Source organism: Stegodyphus dumicola, chromosome 11, assembly GCF_044657685.1.
Source record: "Stegodyphus dumicola isolate Sdum_Otavi_A_Nest chromosome 11, ASM4465768v1".
In the NCBI taxonomy this organism is placed as follows: Eukaryota; Metazoa; Arthropoda; class Arachnida; order Araneae; family Eresidae; genus Stegodyphus; species Stegodyphus dumicola.
In genome coordinates, this window is record NC_140778.1 from 45,954,932 (window position 1) to 45,976,098 (window position 21,167).

A 21,167-nucleotide genomic window follows, 5' to 3' on the forward strand; every position below is an offset into this window, starting at 1 on the left:
CTAATATATATGTTTACCAATACTTTTTATTTTCTTTGTTAGCTCTCACATTTATTACTGTTATTCAAGTAATTAGCCTGCTTGTTAGATAGTTTCTTACTTGGTCTTGTGATATGTAATTCTATTTATTTATTTTTATTTTCCTCTTGGCTACAATTGGCTTCAAAAAGTTAAATTGTAACCCTGTAGGGAACAGGGGGAAGAAATTCTGATCGGCGCAGTTGGACTATAGCAGGAGCCGGGGGGGGATTTTCATTAGCGCAGTTGGAATACACCCGTTACAAGAATGTTTACTTAATGCCAATTAGATTTCAGACACATAACAGATTAATATTTACGATGCTGGGTTAAAATTTCATCACATTCCGGAGATGAGATGACAGACCACTTTTCAGAATTACAGAAAGTAAAGATTATATTAGAAAAGTTATTTCTCTGCGATCTTTAGAATGAAGAGGTAAGCATGCTCAAATGTAAAAGATTGAAATGGATATTGTTAATTTATTATTAGAAAGATAGAGGTTTTATATTTTACATATAAAGTGCATTAATACAGATTCGCAGGTGAAAAACCACATCCATGTGCTAAATGCATCAAATCATTTACACTCAAAATTCCTCGCATATTATTCACATTCGAAGAAACCACGTGAATGTGTTGTCATAAACCATTTAAACCATGATTTATATAAACATGTTTACACATACCAATAGCAAACTAGTATACCAATGTAATGTTGTGAAGATTTATATAAATAATTTAAAACATGATTTACATAAACATGTTTACATATACACATTTCAAACTACACCATTGTCAACATTTCTTTCTACCTGCATTATCATTTGCACACAGAAGGGCATTAAAGAGAGTGCTTATCCATAACAGCATGAAACTATACGGAATGTGATATTTGTAACTAACTGTTCACAGTTAAATGGCATTCAAAAATAAAATTGTTTATATTCACATTGGTGGGAAACATACGCATGTGCTAAATGTAGCAATTCATTTTAGAGCAAGGGTTGTTTAGAAACACATGAGCTTATTTATTCTCATGACAAACCACATGAATGTGTTACAGGCAATAAAATATTTGCATGCAAGGGTGACTTAAATAGACAAGTGTTTACACACACTGGTAAGAAGCCACACGACTGTCTTATATTAAACCAGTCACTATATAAGGTATTTTCTCTTTCCTTTCTGCAAGCCTTCATGGTGTAACGGTAGCACACTCGGCACATATTTGAGACGTCCAGGGTTCGAGTCTCGGAGACGGCATTGCTCATTTCTTCGATTTTCTTGTTTAGAAAAATTTTTTAATAAATCTACAATGGCGCCCAAAATAAAAGGTAGTGGATTATGATTCTTCCCCGCGAGGATTTTGCGATTGGGTCACCCTTTAAAACGGGGGGTATATAACATATTTTCTCTCTCTTTTCAGCATGCCTTCGTGGTGTAACGGTTAGCACACTCGGCACATGTTCAAGAGGTCCAAGTGAGGACATTGATCATTTTTCATTTCTCCTGCTTCAAAAATCTTAATAACTGTTAAATTTAGTATGCATAAATATGCTAAAGAGGCATTATATTTTCAAATGCTAAGGAGAAATCTCATGAATGTGATATCCACAGCATGTGGTTCAGATTTAAAAGTGACTTAAACATATATAAACTTAATCATACTGGTAACAAATTATCTGAATACATGCCACATGTCTTTTGTTTAGAAAAGCTATTTATTGAAACGTGCTCAACCATTCTGATGAGGAACAGCATCAATGTGATATTTGTAACAAATCATTTGCATTGAAGAACGATTTAAAGAGACATATACTTGAAATATTACTTTTAAGGTCATAGCTTTATTCATACTCTGGATTAAAAAATATGTGAATGCAATATTTGCATAAAATGATTTGTATGAAAACTTCACCTGTATTATATGATTATCCACACTAGCAAAAAAAAAAAAAAAAAAAAAAAAAAAAAAAAAAAAACATGGCTTAATGAGCAAGATCTACTGCAGCTCCATGTGAACATTTTTTGTATATCACAGAAATCCTTATTTAACATGCGTATAGAAAGACAGAGAACATTTGTACAAAAGTAACCTAATTTACACTGTGTACCAGTGTGCTGGAATATGTAAGAGTATCCAGAAGATGTTAAGTCATGATATCCCTTTCTCAGTTTTTGTAGAAGGTGATAAATTTTACACATAATAACATTCAAATTCCAAATAGTATGCTGTAAAGTATGGATGATTTATTTAGTTATTTATGTTTTTAAGTGAAAGCATCTTCATGACATGCACGTAGTGATAAAATACAATCACATAATTTTTCATGGAGGATTTATTTTTTTTTATTTATTTACTTTTTATTTATTTATTTATTTATTTATTTATTTGCTACTTGTGCTTAGACATTGCAGGAAGCGCAGGAAAACAATCATATCACTACTATTTAAACATACAATTTTCTCCAATTTTTTCAACATATATTTTAAGTAACTTCGTCTGGAACTGCAGCCCTTTATATCACTGCTCTGATTGCCACATTGCTTGATACATCTAAACTTCCGCCACCCACTGGATATTTTAGCTATGTTTAAGAAATGAATAAATTTAGACAAGACAATAAGTTATATATATTTTACAAAATGCAAGTTAGAGAGCATCTAATTTTTAATCTAGGAACTCAATAGGATTAATAATTAAGTCTGCCTCCTTTTTTATTCCATAATCTAATTTGGTACTACTTGATTTTCATGGTCCTTCCCGATAAGCCATCAATTTATGTAAAAAAACTATAGTCAAATGAGCGGCAACCATAAACAATTTCACTTTTGACTTCTGTTTGCCAAATCTGAGAAATAAATGATGATAAAAGATAAATGACATTTAATAAATGATAAAAAATATTCAATGCAAGAATATACCTGAAAAAAATTCAACAATAAAAAATGAACACAATAACAATTAACTAAAATAAATACTATAATACAATTGAAATTAATGAGAATTTGTTCGAAGGTTGACAAGAATGGACAAGGACAAGCACAACAATGGATATTCGGTGGCTTATGATGTGAAAGTAGTGAGTGCTTTCTTGTTTGTGTTCCAAATCAGGAAGCAAACACACTGATATCAACAATTGTTGACCACTTAGTGGAAAGATCGACAATATATTCAGATTGTCAGTGAGCCTATAAAACAGATGAGCTTGAAAAGACTGGTTATAGCTATTTAACTGTGATCATATATTTAATTTCTTGATCCAAAAAAGTGTGCTCACATCCAAAATGTGGAAAAATTATGGGGATCTGTCAAATGGCAACAAACAAAAGGTTACAGCTCATCATCATCTAGAGCCACATCTTATGGAATTCATGTGGTGGAGATCCTTTAAGAAACATAAGCTTTTTGATGCCATATTAGAAGCAATTGCAGACATATGGCAACCATACGCTATACACAAGTAGTTTAAACTTGGGGAAAATCTTGTCACAGTTTTCAAAATGGTGGGCATGAAAATCAAGTAGTACCACTAATATTAATAAATTAAGCAAAATCATAATTTAACCTTTTATTTGACAACAGTTGCTCAAAACAACATGTGTTTTTGCCATTTGCTAATTAAAGGATTAAAATACTGTAATTAAACATAGTGTTTTATTAAAAGAGAAAACAAAACAGTATTAAAATTGTATGGTAATTTTTAATTAACCACTCATACTTTATGCTAAACAAAATGTTGGAAAAATATCTAACTTGTGATAGGAAAGAGACCTTCAAAAATAAACACAGCTTCATGAACAATTTGAATGTTTAATTGAATGCAAAGTTTATAGAAAAAATTTCCAATTAAAAAGATACAAATTACATTTTTCCAGATCATATCAGAGTCATAATACAGCTGATTTTACTTGCAAAAAACCTTGCACATTCTGCAGCAATTTATTCCACATGAATTCAATTTAGTAGAAATTTAGGTAACAACAAAGAGTTCTGCTAATGTTTGTTTTGGCATTTTATACTGGCAAATCATGTTCTTCCTTTAAAAAAAGTCAACATTTAACAAAAGTAAACAAAAATGTTCAAGTGAAAATTATTACACTGATATTCTTTCATCCTCTTTTTTTGCAGTCACATCACTGCAGAACTACTCGGTTCTGAAACAGGTATCAGATCAAGCATTTTCATACACAATTACATCTAACATTCCATTAATGAAACAGAAAAAATTTACAAATTTAACTGTTAAAAGATTAATTAAAACAATTTTAAATATAGTAGTTAAATACAGAGAGCTTGGGGAAAACTTAAACATTACTGAAAAAAATTGGTCAAAAAAAGTTTTCTCTTTTTGTGCTTGGTTGCAAAGTTCTTTCAAATTAATTAGGTGACAAAAATGTTAAACAGGTTGATGTCAAGTAAACAGTTAAGGTCAAGAAATTTTGCAGATATAAACTTATTTTTAATTTAAAAATGTTAGTTACCACAATGGATTAAAACACAGTGAAACACTGGGTAATTATAATTAAAATTTCTCAAGTTTCACTGCAAAGTGTGAAAATGCACTTTAAAGATATTTAGTTAGTTCACAGAGGAACTTGAGTGGAAATTAAGCATATGAATTTAAAGTACATAGACTAAGAAAACAAATAAAAGATGAATATGAATATTTTAGAAATACTTATGAATATCTTTACTGAATTAAATGCAGAAGTATTTTCTTTAGATTTGTATAAATATTTTATTTCAAAATCAAATTACTATATTGGACATCTAAGTTTATAAATCACATCTTATTTTTATTAAATATGCTGTATAAGGTCACATTCTCCAAATACTTATATAATGAATATTGTATAGCATTAATTATGGCCTAGTGAATTTATATCTTAACATACAACCACCACTGATACAAAAAGGCTAAATTTACATATCATCTCTTTTTAACTTTACAGCAAATTACAAATAACAAGGATAAGGAATACTATTTTTAGTTTGAGAATCTTTTCGTTTTTCTTCGTAAAAAATAGAAAATTGGTAAACTTTCGAAACATTTATGATCTTATGATGAATATTGTGCCTTACTGCTGAAAAAGCAAATTCAACAAAATATCTCCTGATAACTTGCAAGTTTCTGACTGCTCAAAACTTTCTTCTCACATATAAAGTTTTCCACTTTCTATGTTTACATAAGCCTGGTAAAATTAACATTCAAAAGCGCCAATGAAGCCATCAAGTTCATGTGATTTTCCCAGGCTCAGAAATTTACGTATCCAAAGAAGTCTTTAAAAGAACTTTAGGGTAGGTTAAGCATTGCCTTCAGATGCTGAAAAAGAAAAAATTAATCTAAAGGATTATATGCATTATTTTGGGTTATAAAAAAAATTGGCATTTTTGTAGTGCAAAGTATTAGTTATAATATACAGTCACATACTATGAAATTATAATACATAGTGATATATTATAACTGGTTGTATAATATATATAATTTAAATCATAGTAAACTTATTACATTTGTGTACAAGTCAAATAAAAACTAGTTTTTAAATCCATTTGTACATTATTATTGTTAACTGCAATACTATTTATCATACTACTATCTTTTCCCCTCCCTCACTTAATTTTTGCCTTAGGATTTTAGCACAAAGTTCGGAAAACATTTTAAGTATTTATGCAATTTTCAATTTCTTCAAATAATTCAAAAGGCAAAGTCTCTAAATTTTAAAATTAATTCATCAATGCAGTGGATTTTCCTCCTACTAGATGATTTCCCTGATGATTATTAGGTGGATGAGCACTGATTGATAAAGCAATAAGTAGTGAAAGGCTCTAAGAAAATGGGGATACCTAATGCTCTTGATGATTCTGAAGGTCCTTCCATTTAGAAAACAGAGGGACGACAAAGACAGTGATCATGGTGATAATAACAACAACTTGCAAGCTGTAGACAGAAGTGTTGCATTATTTCAAACCTAAGGAGGAGTAGAGGTCGACAATGAGAGTATGTGAGAGTCGGAATCAGATAGGTAGAAAAGAAGATATTTTATTACATATGGTAACATCAATATTAATATGCATCCTTACTGGAACGTAAACTTCATTCAAACAGATACTTTTGAGATAATTAATGGTAATTTATCACAAATATTCATTTTTCATATTCTTACTGCAACCGTGTCCTTCATAAATATAATCATTCGCATAATTTGCAATAAAATTAGTAAAAAAGGGAGGGGGAATACACAAATAAATATGGTATATTTATCTACCTGCACAGCACTTATTTTTTAAAAAGTCACCATTTGATTCATACTTGGAAAATGAAAACAATGTTCATTAAATAATCTTTTCAATGGCTGTGAAAATATATATATGTTAAATCCAGAACTCTGCATAAGGTTCTGAGAGGAATTTTCTGTTACTCAAAATACTATATTAATTTTAGTTTATGTTCTTTCGTTCACAATAAACTAATGCAATGTTAAGGAAATAGTTAGATTGCATTTGAAAATTCAGATACTTATGGTACTTTCTGGTTATCTGATTCATGCCTCCCAAAAAGTCACCAATCACTGGCGACTAATTTTTCAAAAACCTGGGATAGAAAAGACGACAGCCATTCTAGAATATGGTGACACATTACGAATTACATAAAACAGCAACCAATTAACAAAATTAAAAATGCAAGAAACACACATAATAACTACATTCATCTTTTTCTTTGCTCTTTTCTCCACGTACACAGGATTTGCTTTAGCTTAAAAAAAATCAAGCAATTGCAGAACACTGCTATTTTTCCATGGAACAGTGACATGTTTTTACTTAAAAAATTTATACAAATTAAAAAATTTGGCATCACACATGCTATTGCTTTCCCACGTTGCCAGTAACTTCTTTTCACTTGAAAAAAATCGGAGAGCTGAACAAACTGTGTCATCAGTGCAGAGATTCGAAAATTTATGAAATACAACTTCATGGAATGCAAATTTCTGAGCTTTCTATTGTTAGACAAAATACCAATTTTCTTTTTCTTTTTAGCAGCCAGCAAACATCATAACTGCAAATGCTTTAACCAAAAAAAAAAAAAAAAAAAAAAAAAAAAAAAAAAAAAAAAAAAGATCATCAAAATTGAAAAGCCAAAACCTGCACTTATGTGATGCATGTGCATGCGTACCTACCTGTGCTGCCAGATAAACACCTTTCATGATAAAAAATACAGTTCTTATCTTCTGGAAAGTTTTATCCAAGACAAAATGAGCTGATGGTAAAAAGAATCATTTTTTCTTTTTTTTTTTCTTTTTCTTTCTTTCTTTCTTTTTTTTTTTTTTTTTTTTTTTTTTTTTTTTTGGTGGAAGTATTTATTATTTATTTGACATAGAAACTTTTGAGGCTGCTCAACCAATATAGTGGTTAGCGATGCTGACTGCTGTGCCGAAGGACCCCGGGTTTGAATCCCGGAGAAGAGATTGGAAATGTATAGCATCAGTGCGGAATGGCGACACTCTAAAGATGCGATGAGCTGAAAGTGCTTTCGTGTGGTTTGCTAGATGGGAACAGGGGTGGAAGAGCCTCGGACTTGTCCCTCTGGGGGGAATCTCCATCAAAAGTGTGGGCAGAACTAAGTTAAATCGCACTGTCACCTGAATGGTGCCCAAGGCTGTTGCCAATGGCAGACGTACTCTTGCACTCCTAACCATGAGGAATTTTGTGGGCTTGGGCTGACTTTGTCAGACAGGTGAGCATGAGCAACGACAACACTTTTGGAAAAAAAACTGTTTTGTGCATGTTTCTGCTTATATTAATTAATTTTTTCTTATATAAACCTAACAGTGGTTGAGCAGCAGGAACCTGAAGACTGGTAGTTCGACATGAGCTCAAATCTATTGTCGTGTCGCATTCATTATTGAGGCCCAAGAAGCAATAATTTGTTACTAACTAGGTATCTCTAACTCAGTTGCAGTTTGGTGTACATACAAGTTTATCATTATCGCATATAGTTAAAGTTAGGTATTTATTGAAGACAAAATGTTTGATATCCCAGCAGAGGAAAAATGAACTTGAATTTAAGTAGCTTAATATTTATGATAAATAAAGGTCTGCCTAAATGGATTTGTACATATATACATCATGGCAATGTTGAACTCTGAAAATATTCATGCCAAAATACCGTTTTAATTATGTATAGTGAAATATGTTTTATGCAAAAATGCTTAAGACAAAATATCAGTTAATGCGAAATAATAAAACGGTCCCGACAGACAATTATATATTTTCATGGATTTTGTTTCTCTTAACACGAAACAAAAATCCCTTAACACAAAAAGATATCCTTTCTGAGAATGAACAAAATATAAAAACACTGGCCTTGCAGGCGAGATTTCAGAGGGTGTATGAAATGAAAGAGAGGTCTTCACGTCTTTCGCAGAAAGGAGGCTAACTTGGTTTTGAAATACACCCAGAATAGCCTATGACACCTGCTATTTTTGTTTATCTAAGCTACTTTCACCTTCCACCTCTACAAACACCACACAAACATCTCATCTATCACCAGTTAGCAACCCCTTAATGGCAAAAACTAAAAAAAAGGCAAATTTTCCCCAAGACTAGTTTCACCAACATTAAGGATTACCGAAACACCTAATTCATGCCGCAGGCTTCCAGATTTCACAAACAACGAATACCACTTGGCAATTTTTTTCAGACAGAAACCAAGGGGTACCATACAGTAAAGATTAGCCAAAGTTAAAACACAAAACATTAATAATGAAAAAAAAAAAAAAAAAAAACATGTACGTGCCACCTTACTAAGAAAATTAATATTAATATATTGAAGAGAAGACACAGAGAAATACATGCTAGCACTTAACACCACATTCGGAATTCTAAGCAGATGCTACTTTTATATTTTTTTTATTTTCTTTTTTAATTTTATATGGTGTAACTGCAAAAAGAACCATGCTTAATAATAAAGCTACAAAGACAAAAAAAGCAATTAACAGGAGCCAATTCAATAGCTGACCATCAGCTCAGCAAGAGCACAAAAATCTTAATGAACCCTTTTAGGTGACCATTAAAATTTGAAACTTTTCAATTTGTTTCAGTAATCAAGTTTTTACGCTTATAAAATGGGCATCCTTGCAAGTTAAAAATTTTCTTTCAGCACTAGAAGAAAAAATACAGAAATACCAACACGGAAACACTTCCTAAGCAATTCATCTTTCCAAATGTCTTCTTACATACTTTTTCTACGTAAGGTTGCACTTCTTGGTATGGCGAAGATTTGTCTGAAAATATTTAGGAAATCTCTTTTTTCAATATAACATGTGGGGAAACCAGGGCTGTGGAGGTGGAGTTATGGAGTCGAGCAAATTTTATGGTAAAAGGATTCGGAGTCGCTAAAAACAGGTCGACTCTAGTTTTTCTTGGGCAGTTTGAATTTGTAATGAAATTAAAATGCATTGAAAAACAATTAATGCCAACCTGAGTTATTATTTTTATTTATGAACTATATACATTAATAGACAGTTATTTTCATTTTATCGACACATTAATAAATATAAGAGAGAAGGATGGATTTGATATTTGCCATTAGTGATTAAACCGATTCATTTAGTTACAAATTTCACTGGTAAATTTGGGTAAGCAGCAATAGCAGTAAGAACTCCCAAAATTGATGCCATTCTTAGGAAGCGAGCAGGAAAAGGAGCAATTATTGATCAAGCAACGTGATAAGGAAGTACATATTTGATGATAAAAAGGTTTATAGAATTAAGAACTTTCTTAGAAGATGTAGATAACCCTAATGTTTCAAAAACAGAAAACTGTGGAATGATCTTGCAGAATTGAGAACTGCAGAATTGAAAAGAGAAATTAGTTTGCTAGACAATGAGACCTTGTTGGGTTCAATATATATAGATCCGAAACACCGAATTTTCTTGGATGACGAACAAATTAAAAAGGCAAAGAAAGCTATCTATGAAGCTATCAAACTTTCATGAAGAATGAAAGTATATTCAGAACAACTAGGGGTATTCAAATGAGAACAGTCAAACTGCAGACATTGCAACTGAGTCTCTATCATCCTCTTCCAGTAATGATAGAGACTCAATTGCAATGTCAACAGATTAAAGATATTTTTGGATATTTTGTGAATAGAATTTGATAAATATTTTTAGATAATATTGAAAAGCCTAAGACAAAGCGAATTAAAATAAAGAACCAAGAGCCTTTTGATATAAAAATGAAAAACCACAAACAAGATTTCTACATGGCCTTTGAAGAAATAAAGAAATATAATTGCGCTTGCAAGACACCTCTTTTAGAACTCATAAAAAACTATCCTGAAAAATTAAAAGAAGTATCCTAACAGTAACAGCTCTTCAAGTTAATGTGGAAAGACTCTCCTCAGCTCTAAAGTTTATCAAATCGGATCTATGGCCCTCCAACAGAGAAGATCTTGGCGAAGCTATACTATTTCTTAGAAATAACTAATGCCAGTTTTTCCATTTCATAATAAATGCTAATTAATATATATAATTTGCTATGCCATCAATATTTTTTCCAGTAGCATCTATTACTTCTTTTATATTAAAAAAACAAGCTGTAACCCATGTGTATATGTTTACATATACAGTCAAAAGTCGTTAATCCGGACTCGTCGGGACTTCGGCGATTCCGGATTATCGATTTTTCCGGATTATAGATCATCAGTTTAAATCTCGTAAGATGGCATGCAGAAATTCTAAAATTAAAAATATGAAAACGTAATTTATGAAATAAAGAACAATTATGATCTAAAGGGTATCAAAATTTGCAAAAAGAAAAAGCTTAATATTTATTTGTTTACTTTATGAAACATTTCTTTCAATGTAAGTTGTTTAAGTTTTGCTTCGTTTCATGTGATAATACTTTCTCTTTAATTCTATTAAACAGACATAATTTCTTGTTCAGTTACAAAGTTCCGCTGTTCAAGTCCTATAATTGCTGTGTCTAGAACACCGATTAATTTGTCAATCGAAATTTTTTCGTTTTCAATAACCTCTGTCACTTTCTTCGCTATCGAAAGCGAATTATAATGACGAGGAACTTGTTTTAAATCATATCAAAGATGGAGCATATCGAGATGAAATACTACATTTGGTAAGGAATTATAAGCCAAATAAAATAAAAACATCTGCGCTGAAGATAAGGATAGTGTTGACAGATCAACTTCCAATTCATTACGCGCCCGCCGCGGCGATCCCCCCCGCCGAGCAGCGTGAAATTGATAAAAAGATTTCGGATTTCAAAACATACTTTCGCTTTAGATCCTTTACATATTAACAAATATATATCGGAAATTCTATTTGATATAATCGAAAGTTTAAGCTTACTTTTATAAAATTGCTCTTACAGTCTGCAAAAAATAATAAGCCGGATCCAATTCGAAAATTAAGGAACCACGCAATCCAACATTAACTGAAATAGATAATTAGATAATTTTAGCTTATACGTCCGTTATACATAAAACGCACACGCGAAAACGTATTCTGCACTTGCGCACACTCATATGCGCAGTCGTAAAAGGTCTTACGCGCACGCGTAAACGCCTATGCGCATGTGTCAACGCGGCGCATGCGCAGAAAGTTTTAAGTTTTGAGGTCCGGATTATAGATCATTCCGAATTATGGGTGTCCGAATTAACGACTTTTGACCGTATATATATATATAATGTTGTATGATCTTAAATCTATTTAGTGTGAATACAAGTTATTATTACTTGCACAATTGCTGCAAAGTTAGTTAATAATAATTTATTGGTTGATCTTTACATTACGGTAACTTGGCGATTTTTTGGCGAAAATTTGGCGACCAACTCCCCTACAGCAACCCTCTATTTTTTTTTTCCCCGCCGCCATTTTGTCTTCACGAAGTAAAGACATGTTTCTTTTCTTCTTATCTACTGAACACTTCTTCCAATAATCTACTAGCCGAATTACACTTATGCTAGAAATTTTATCAAACAAAACTGCTTAATCATGACAAATATTCACTGCAAAATTCGGAAAAAGTGCACAATACCATACACCTTACGCGTTTTTCAAAATAACACATACACATAAACCATGTACATGCCGACTTATTTTTACTTAAAAAAACATCCCAGAATTGCACAAAAATGGCATTGCGCACACTCTTCACTATATCCATGTACACTGCTTTTTTCTCATAAATTCGAAAAATTTCACGAAAATACATGACAATTTTCTCAATCTTTAAACCCGGTAAAAAGAACATATATGAAATTACATGATCGCGAAAAAGTATTTACCCTTTACAAATATGAACATTTCCACATATAAAATAAATAAAATATCCAAAAACTTTTACCTCTAAATCATCTATTACATTATACACGTCACCAACGAATTCATACATGAAGCATTACAAATATTTATTATCAAATATTTAAATTATTTCCATGCACATTTATTTCAACTTAAACATACACCAAATTCCTACAAGTATAAAATTCTCAAAATAACTATCATTTCATTAAAATATAATTAAATTCAAAAACACCACTTAAAATATACATGAGCACATACATTCAATTAATAAAAATTACCTTACAATCCTAATTACTTTAAACTAAATCATTGCTAATAACAATTTTCCCAATAATACCAAATTCCTTTCCACCTTACATTTCCAACAATGCATAAAAATAATTAAAAATACTAACTTACCTAATCTCCTTCAGAATCTTCATTACGTGGCGGATACACTTTTCTTCATTCTCTTTCAGAATCTTTAAAATCATACTTATCTTTCAAAGCAAGATACCAGGTAAAATAAATAACATAATAAAACATGTTTATTTCTCTCTCACACAACCTTAAAAAACATTTCTTACTATCCTTTTCAATACCACTAAATACCCATTTCGAATTCACTTTACTTACGGCCATGGGATCCAAAAATTCACAAACACTATTTCACACAACACAGAATAATGCCAAATACAAAATTTCCAGATTTTTTCCCGATTTGCCCCCTTTTCCGATTAAAGAACCGTAATTCCTCCATTTTTATCACATGACATATCCCATGATCTCTCATTTCCCCCACACAAAATAATGCGTAATCGGAACTCAGTACTGCTCACATTATTACCAAAGTCCCAGGTAGTAACCTTTATCGCCTCCAAAATGTCGCCAAACTACCAGTTACCGTAATGTAAAGATCAACCAATTTATTTCCTAAACAGTATTGATTAATTGATTATATTATCTCCTAAGTTTAATTAAAGTAGAATTATTTTAATAGTGTGCATTCATACTGGTAAGTTATATTTTGAAGGATGTTTTGAAGTAATTTGAAAGCAAATTGTTAATAATGTTTTAACGGGGACTGGAGTTAAATCATCATGAAGAATAATATTTCAATTGTAAAAGGAAAAATTAAAACATGTAATCACTGTCATTGATCGGAAATTAGTTGACTTTTCAAGGGGAACAAACCAACTCCCGCTCAATGAACAATAATTGATAAAAATACGTAAATACAAAAGTGTTTCGTCTTTACTCGAGTTATAAGTTAAAGCCAAACCGGCAATTCTAGTTAGGCCAAATATTTCCGCGAATAGTAGGAATTATGAACCAATGCTGATACTCAAAGAACTTATTCTTATGAAGCATTTTAGTCAATTCAATTTGGAGTAAAAATCAATTACTGTAGAGAAATCCTATAAAACTTGAGTAACCGTCCCCGACACTTTCATTTTTATGCATTTGAGTACTATATTATTTGTAGAAATTAAACATTGGAAATTGTCATTATGAAATCGAATTCAAAGTAAAGTTGAAATAAACATAGAATATTATAAAAAAAGATAAATAATGCAAACTTTGTAAAAACAAATCAAAGAAAATATAAAAATAATATAGAAAATAATATAAATAAGATCAGTGAATGTACATGAAGATATAAAGGCCAGAAACGACATTAAGTAAGTTACATTCTTTCTAGTGGGGGAGTTGGCAAAGTGTTCTCTTTGTGTCTGACTCAGAAGTGTAGGGTGTCCGAAAATTCTTAGGGGCAGTAGGGGCTTTGAATAATATCAGTCGGTAAGACTTGGGTGAAGTAATTTATGGTAGTGGGTGGGACTTGGAATTCTTGAGGGATGTATTTTGTGGAGTTCTTATCTGAGAGAGACCGTCTGTTAAGATTTTTTTGAAAATACTTATATATACACACACATGAGGCAGTCGGAATCTTCAAAATCCCAGGAGTCAGTCATTTTCCCTACCGACTCTACAGCCCTGCAGGAAAACTGTACTGGTTTTTTATATCCTGACACATATACTTCTTCTGGACCGCCATGCTGACAATAAGATTTGCTGATAATCATGCTTTTTAACTAAAAAGTATGTAAAATAAATGTGGAACTATGTAATTTGACCACAGGTCTTGAGTATTTCTTCACTATAAATCAAAGTACAGTCAAAAGTGTTTAATCTGGACTCGTTGGGACTTCGGCGATTCCGAATTATCAGTTTTTCCAGATTATATATTATCAATTTAAATCTGGTAAGATGGCATGCAGAAATTATAGAATTAAAAATATCGAACCGTAATTTATGAAATAAAGAGCAATTATGATCCAAAGGGTATCAAAATTTTTTTAAAAAAAAGCTTAATACTTATTTGTTTACTTTATTAAACATTTCTTTCAACGCGCACATGCATAAAGCATACATTACGCATAGTCAAAATTAGAAAACTGCAACCAGAAAACTATTTGATGTATATTCATGATATTTATAATGACAAGGAATTTGATTTAAATCATATCAGAGTACATCGAGATGAAATACTACATTTAGTAAGAAATTATAAGCTGAATAAAATAAAAACATCTGCCCTGATGATAAGGATAGTGCTGACAGATCAACTTCCAGTTTATTGCGTGCCGCGACGTAAATGAGTAGTAAACTATTACCAGCGAGGGTATTCCATTTGGCATCGGTTGTACTATTATTGGCGACTTTATCACCTGCGCCGGCAAAACGGGAAAGTACCATTCTATGATCCACACAGTGCAATCTGGTAGACAACAGATGTAAATAATGAATACTTACGAGTTATACTATTTACAAAATGTTGGAAACAAGAATTACAAAATCTAGTGGCACGGATTCAGCTATGGAAGAGGTGGAGAAATGCAAAACCCATCAAGGCTGACTCTAAATAAGATGAATCTCTAAACATTTTCAATCACACTAGGCACAAGTACTTTAGACTTCTGGATTGGAGGGTATGAAATTGTTGCTTCAGGTGGGTACTTCTAAAAAATATGGTGAAAATATATTTCAGGGTGCCCCTTGGTCAAAACTGGCAATTTTTTGGCACCATTCTTGTTTACATCCAAAGCACTCCCCGTCCAAAACATAATTAAAACAAAAGTTAAAAATTTACAACTGAACTCCCATTGTTTATTTTGCCATTTCTTCTAAAATTTCCTTTTTATTATGCTCCACATACGTTTGATAGTGTTGATATGAGATCTGGTTTCTGGGTTCTAAAGTATCACTGCATGATTTACTGAAAAGTGAACGAAGCCATTATCAAAAAGACAATCCTACGACTTCCAGCAGTTGGATAAGATCGTTATTGAATTACATCCAACAAAGTTTCTTTTCTTTTGTCCTCAACCACTTCAAAAAAAAAAAAAAAAAAAAAAAAAAAAAAAAAAAAAAAACTTCTGCTCTCTTGTTATATACCACCAAAAACCCAGTTTACGAATGGACGCGAATTTACAATGTTAAACACAAAATCCACAATGTACATCCTAACCCATATCCAATCCAGAATTAAGCCCTTATAAATATATTCCCATCAGTCAAAGTCACCACAATCATGCAACCAATCACGTCATAATAGGGTTTCCATAACATTCAACTACATAAACAACCATAAATGAAACAACAATTCTGTGATAATCCAAGGGGCAGACTAAAATACAGACTACCCAAAAATGAGTTGAAATTTATCTTGGAGAAATGAAGTTCTTTATCTTGTAAAAATTAAAAACATAATTGTTTATTACATATTTTGATCAAATGAACAATTTACATATGACACAAAGGTCATCATTATGCTTTATACCACCTGGTGTACCTAAATAAAAAAATAAAAAAATGTTGTTTAGTTATTTTGATATAATGGCAATTCACATACCTCACACAAGGTCACTTGTAGATTCTATGCCACACAATGCACTAATGAATCATGACCAGTAACCTCCAAATCTTCCACTGAGTCATATCTAAATTCTAAAAATTTTACAACTCTTAAATTCTGCCATCCACTACAATTAAAACACACTTGACCTCATATAGTGAAGATTCTTGGCTGCATGGATAGATAATATTGCACTGAAATTTATGAGCTGCTACAAACCTAAATGTTCCTCTAGACATAAAGCTTCTCTCAGCATATATAAACATGTTTCTTCCTTTGTCAAAATGACTGGTTACATAACTCATTTCCAATCTGCACGGCAATAAAGGATTCTGATAACTGAACCACCATTTACTATCACTTTCATATAATCGCATACAAGGTTCCTCTCCTGTATAAATATGCATATGTTTATATTACCTTTTTGACTACATGACCATTTATGCACTTCACACACGAGATTTCTCTCCTGTGTGAATATACACATGGAAGTTTAAATTCTGCTTTGGACTAAATGACTTTTTACATACTTCACACATATGAAGTTTTTTCTTCTGTATGAATAAGCATATGTTTATTTAAACTAAACTTTCGTATAAATGACTTCTTACATACTTCACACACATACGATTTTTGTCCTCTGTGAATACGCACATGCATGTTTAAATTATGCTTTAGACTAAATGACTTTTCACATACTTCACACATATGAGGTTTTTCTCCCGTGTGAGTAAGCATATGGTTGTTTAAACTAGCCTTTTGCCTAAATGACTTCTTACATATTTCACACACATGTGACTTCTGCCCTGTGTGAATACGCATATGCACTTTTAAATTATGCTTTAGACTAAATGACTTCTTACATACTCCACACGTATGAGGTTTTTCTCCTGTGTGAGTTAGCATATGTACATTTAAATTACCGTTGTCCCTAAATGACTTCTTACATATTTCACAAACGTGAGGTTTACCTCTTCCGTGAATAAACATATGCACGTTTAAATGACGCTTCAGGCAAAATGACATTTCACATACTTCACACCTATAAGGTCTTTCTCCTGTGTGGGTAAATATATGCTCCATTAAACTATCTTTGTTCTTAAATGATTTCTTACATATTTCACACACATTAGGTTTCTCTCCTGTGTGGGTAATCATATGCAAATCTAAATTAAATTTGCGTCTAAACGATTTCTTACATACTTCACACTCATGATGTTTCACTTCTGTGTGAATAAGTACATGCATGTTTAAAGTACTCTTTTGAGTAAATGCCTTTTGACATACTTCACATACATGAGATTTTTCTCCTGTGTGAATACGCATATGCGTGTTTAAACTACACTTTTGAGTAAATGCTTTCTTGCATACTTCACACACATGAGGTTTCTCTCCTGTGTGCATAAGCATGTGCACATTTAAACTAGCTTTATTGCAAAATGACTTCTTACATATTTCACACCCATAAGGTTTCTCTCCTGTGTGACTACGCATATGCGTGTTTAAATTAGACTTTTGTGTAAATGACTTCTTACATACTTCACACACATGAGATTTCTCTTTTGTGTGAATAAGTATGTGCCAGTTTAAAGTAGCTTTTAATCTAAATGACATCTTACATACCTCACACACATGAGGTTTCTCTCCTGTGTGAGTATGGATGTGCATGTTTAAATCACCCTTGCTCCTAAATGACATCTTACATACTTCACACACATGAAGTTTCTCTGCTGTATGAATAAGCATATGCTTGTTTAAATTGCCTTTGTGAATAAATGACATTTTACATATTTTGTACACGAGGTTTCTTTCCTGGGTGATTAAGCATATACTTGTTTAAATTGCTTTCCTGATTAAATGACATTTTACATATTTCGCACATATGAAGTTTCTTTCCTGTGCAAACATGCATATTCTACTCTAAAAGTACTCTTTTGATTAAATGTTTTCATACATACTTCACACATATGAAATTTCTATCTTGCATGAATAAGCATATGTTCTTTTAAATTTCTCATTTTCCTAAATGATTTGTTACATTTTATAGAGACATGAGTTTTCTCTTATTTCTGAGTATGTATATGTTTTTTTTTTTTTTTTTTTTTTTTTTTAAAATATTGCATTTTCCAAATCATTTATTACAGATCTCCTAGGACGTGAAAGTTCCACACTATAGCCGACATCCTTGATATCATAAATGTTGGTATATACTTCACGGCGAACTTCACACTGTGCATCGATGTAAAGTGTGTTCCTTATCAGAAATTTCAAACAATTAGTTATTAGATGGTTCACTTTTATTTTACCTGTCATGCATAATTACGCATCAATATCTTTATAAAAATATTAGTACATATTATTCATGAGAAAAATATGGTGTATTCATACCTTGGTTTGCAGGAGTGCTTCATTAAAATTTTGCTATATTTCACACAAATACAATTTTTGCCTGATATATAAACAAGTTTAATACGGACAGAATTTATGGAATTACGACCCACACGATAAATTACGACTACATGGAGTTTTGATTCTTCTAGAACTGCTAACAGTGCATTACAGTTTGAAGAAGTTAATTGTTATGCCAGAAGTTAAGCTAATCCGAAGTTTTTGCTGTCAGTGCAGAAAAAACCTTCTTCTTCTTCTGGGCCGCTGCAAATGGACTCTTTGAAAATATTAACACTCTGAAAACTGAAGGCATTTACCCAAAATTTATCTATCCATTATCAAAATCAGGATATTAACAATTTGTTGCAGAAATGGAGCGAAGACATACAGCGCATTTCCTTGACACTTCGCTTCGGTTTAAGGTAAGCTTGATTCTTGTTTTCCTCACCTTATAATTCTCGCCATAGATTGCGCTAACGAAAAAGGTCAATCTCGTATTACCATATCTTCCCCAAAGCTGACAGACACGCAAAGTAGACAGATGTCTTGTTTTGCACCCGCTAAGTATTTCTGCCTCGATGAACCAAAAATCAGCTTATGTGCGAAGGAAAGGTATATAGAAAGGGGGCAATTTCGTATTTCAGAGGCAAGTAAAAAAGAACTTTGTACATTTTATACGAGTTCGAAAGGCCAGGCAGAAAAGGTGGAACAAAATAAAATTAAAGTAAATGGCCCAAAAGTAATAGAGGGGGGTAAAAATGGGCTCATAGAAAAGAAGAAAAGAGGTAGAAGATTGAGTCCATGAGTGTAGTCAAAAGGTGAGGAAACTGTGTTCATTTACAATAAATAGTGTCTCCAATGAGTGTGTAATGCATGTGTTTGGTAGAGCTGATTAGATGTGGTGATGGCCAGTGGCGTAACTAGAACTCTAGGGCCCCTGTATCAAAAAAATTCTTGGTCCCCCCAAAAATTTTTAGTACTAAGTCTTCCCCCCCCCAAAAAAAAAATCCAGATTTTCAGAAGCCATTATTTTGATAATGATTTTTATCAGATCAGGATTAATATTTCCAAATCTGACATTGAGACTCATGACTTCCTTGTACTGCCAATTAAATTATACACATTTTTCCTGCACTTTATTTAAAGTTATATCCTCGAATGATTTTAATTTAATTAACCTATTCCTAAAGGCAGGTTGAAAATGACATCAAAAATTTTAAATTTTGAATTAAATATTCTGGTCAGTTTGTGCCGTCGGGAGTCAAACCTCTTCTAATTTAATTTTTCATAACGAGTAGTTTCATATTTCACAACATTCCCAAATATAAGTAGAGGAGCCGAGAGACCGAATGAAAAGTTCAATTTCGTTATTTGTGAAAAGTATATATTTTAAACTTTGACATAGCCAAAACATTTTTCGTCATTTAAAACACTTCTGTAATGGGAAGATATAACTACAACCAACGATTTCGAAATAAAGGCCGGGTAAAGGAGCGAATATGTATGTAAATGTACACTGCCAATTGCAATAAAAAAGAGAAGTATACAAATGGATATTATATGAGTCACATGTACAAAATTTTAACGCTCTACGGATAATCGTTTTTGAGTTATGCGATGCATATATATGCGTATATGTGCATATATGCGAACATACAAATGTAAAAAAAGAAAAAAAAACCCTTTTGAGTCCATTTTACAATCCTTTTTGAATAAAAATATTCTTTATTCTGTCTTTACGTATAGGCGTCATAAAAAAGGGGAGGAATCATTCAGTTTACCTTCGAGGTGTATCTTCCTAGGGGAGGTACTTTTAAGTGGAACTGACTCGTGTACACGTTATAGAGGGGGAAATCTACGAAGGCTCATGCAGCCAGGCCATTCGGGAGATTCGAACCTCGGACCGAACTACCAGTGTTCAGCGACATTACCGCTTTTTCGCTGGTGGGCCCCAGATGAGTTCGGGAATGATTAAAATGAACATTTCCGTTGAAATATGATAACCGAAATTTTTCGTGATTACGATACTTTCTTTATTTCGTACAAAGAAATAAAAAATGGAATTTTTCATTTCAGCCAAATGCTTTGTTTTCAAACAACTACTAACTTAAAACAATTAATTAAGTCACTTTATGATGCAGGATTCAAATATTTAACAGTGCTTGAGAGAATTCTAATAACGTCATTCATTACAATGTCATATTCTGCCAATAATTTGTCATCAGATAAAAAATTAGCTATGTATCTATCTGGGTATATTCTGTGTATCCGCGAAGACCATTGTTATTGTTTGCTAAAATTATCTGGATTTAATCTCTCTAAAACTAATTGAAATTGATTTAATATTTTACAGACTTTTTTCAATACAGTTATTTGCTTCCCAATTTTCTTTTCAATACAGCTTGCGATATGATGAGAACTTCCCTCGCGCTTTTTCTTTTTTTTTTTTCTTATGGGTAATGTTTGCCACTGCTATATTCCTGTCGACCACATCTGTCCCTATTTAAAATTAAGCAACATGGTTCGCAATAG

General features: G+C 32.0%; 1 protein-coding gene across 2 annotated transcripts; it reads right to left on the reverse strand.

The window, feature by feature from the left end:
* Positions 1-3,816: 3,816 nt before the first annotated feature.
* Positions 3,817-19,193, reverse strand: LOC118201676 (uncharacterized). 2 transcript variants are annotated; one of them, XM_035373816.2, is made up of 3 exons: positions 16,245-19,193; positions 5,871-5,995; positions 3,817-5,349 (listed from the first exon to the last, which is right to left on the reverse strand). In XM_035373816.2, exon 1 carries the CDS (start codon positions 18,027-18,029, stop codon positions 16,779-16,781), a length of 1,251 nt encoding a protein of 416 aa, XP_035229707.1. In that variant the 5' UTR covers positions 18,030-19,193; the 3' UTR covers positions 3,817-5,349; positions 5,871-5,995; positions 16,245-16,778. The 2 variants fall into 2 exon arrangements, with proteins under 2 accessions (XP_035229707.1, XP_035229706.1); XM_035373815.2 differs by lacking the exon at positions 5,871-5,995.
* Between the last annotated feature and the right edge of the window lie 1,974 nt (positions 19,194-21,167).

Bases quoted from the DNA above. Each gene is read 5' to 3' on its own strand.
- LOC118201676 (XM_035373815.2), bottom strand. From the start codon at position 18,029: ATGTCATTTATTCACAAAGGCAATTTAAACAAGCATATGCTTATTCAT.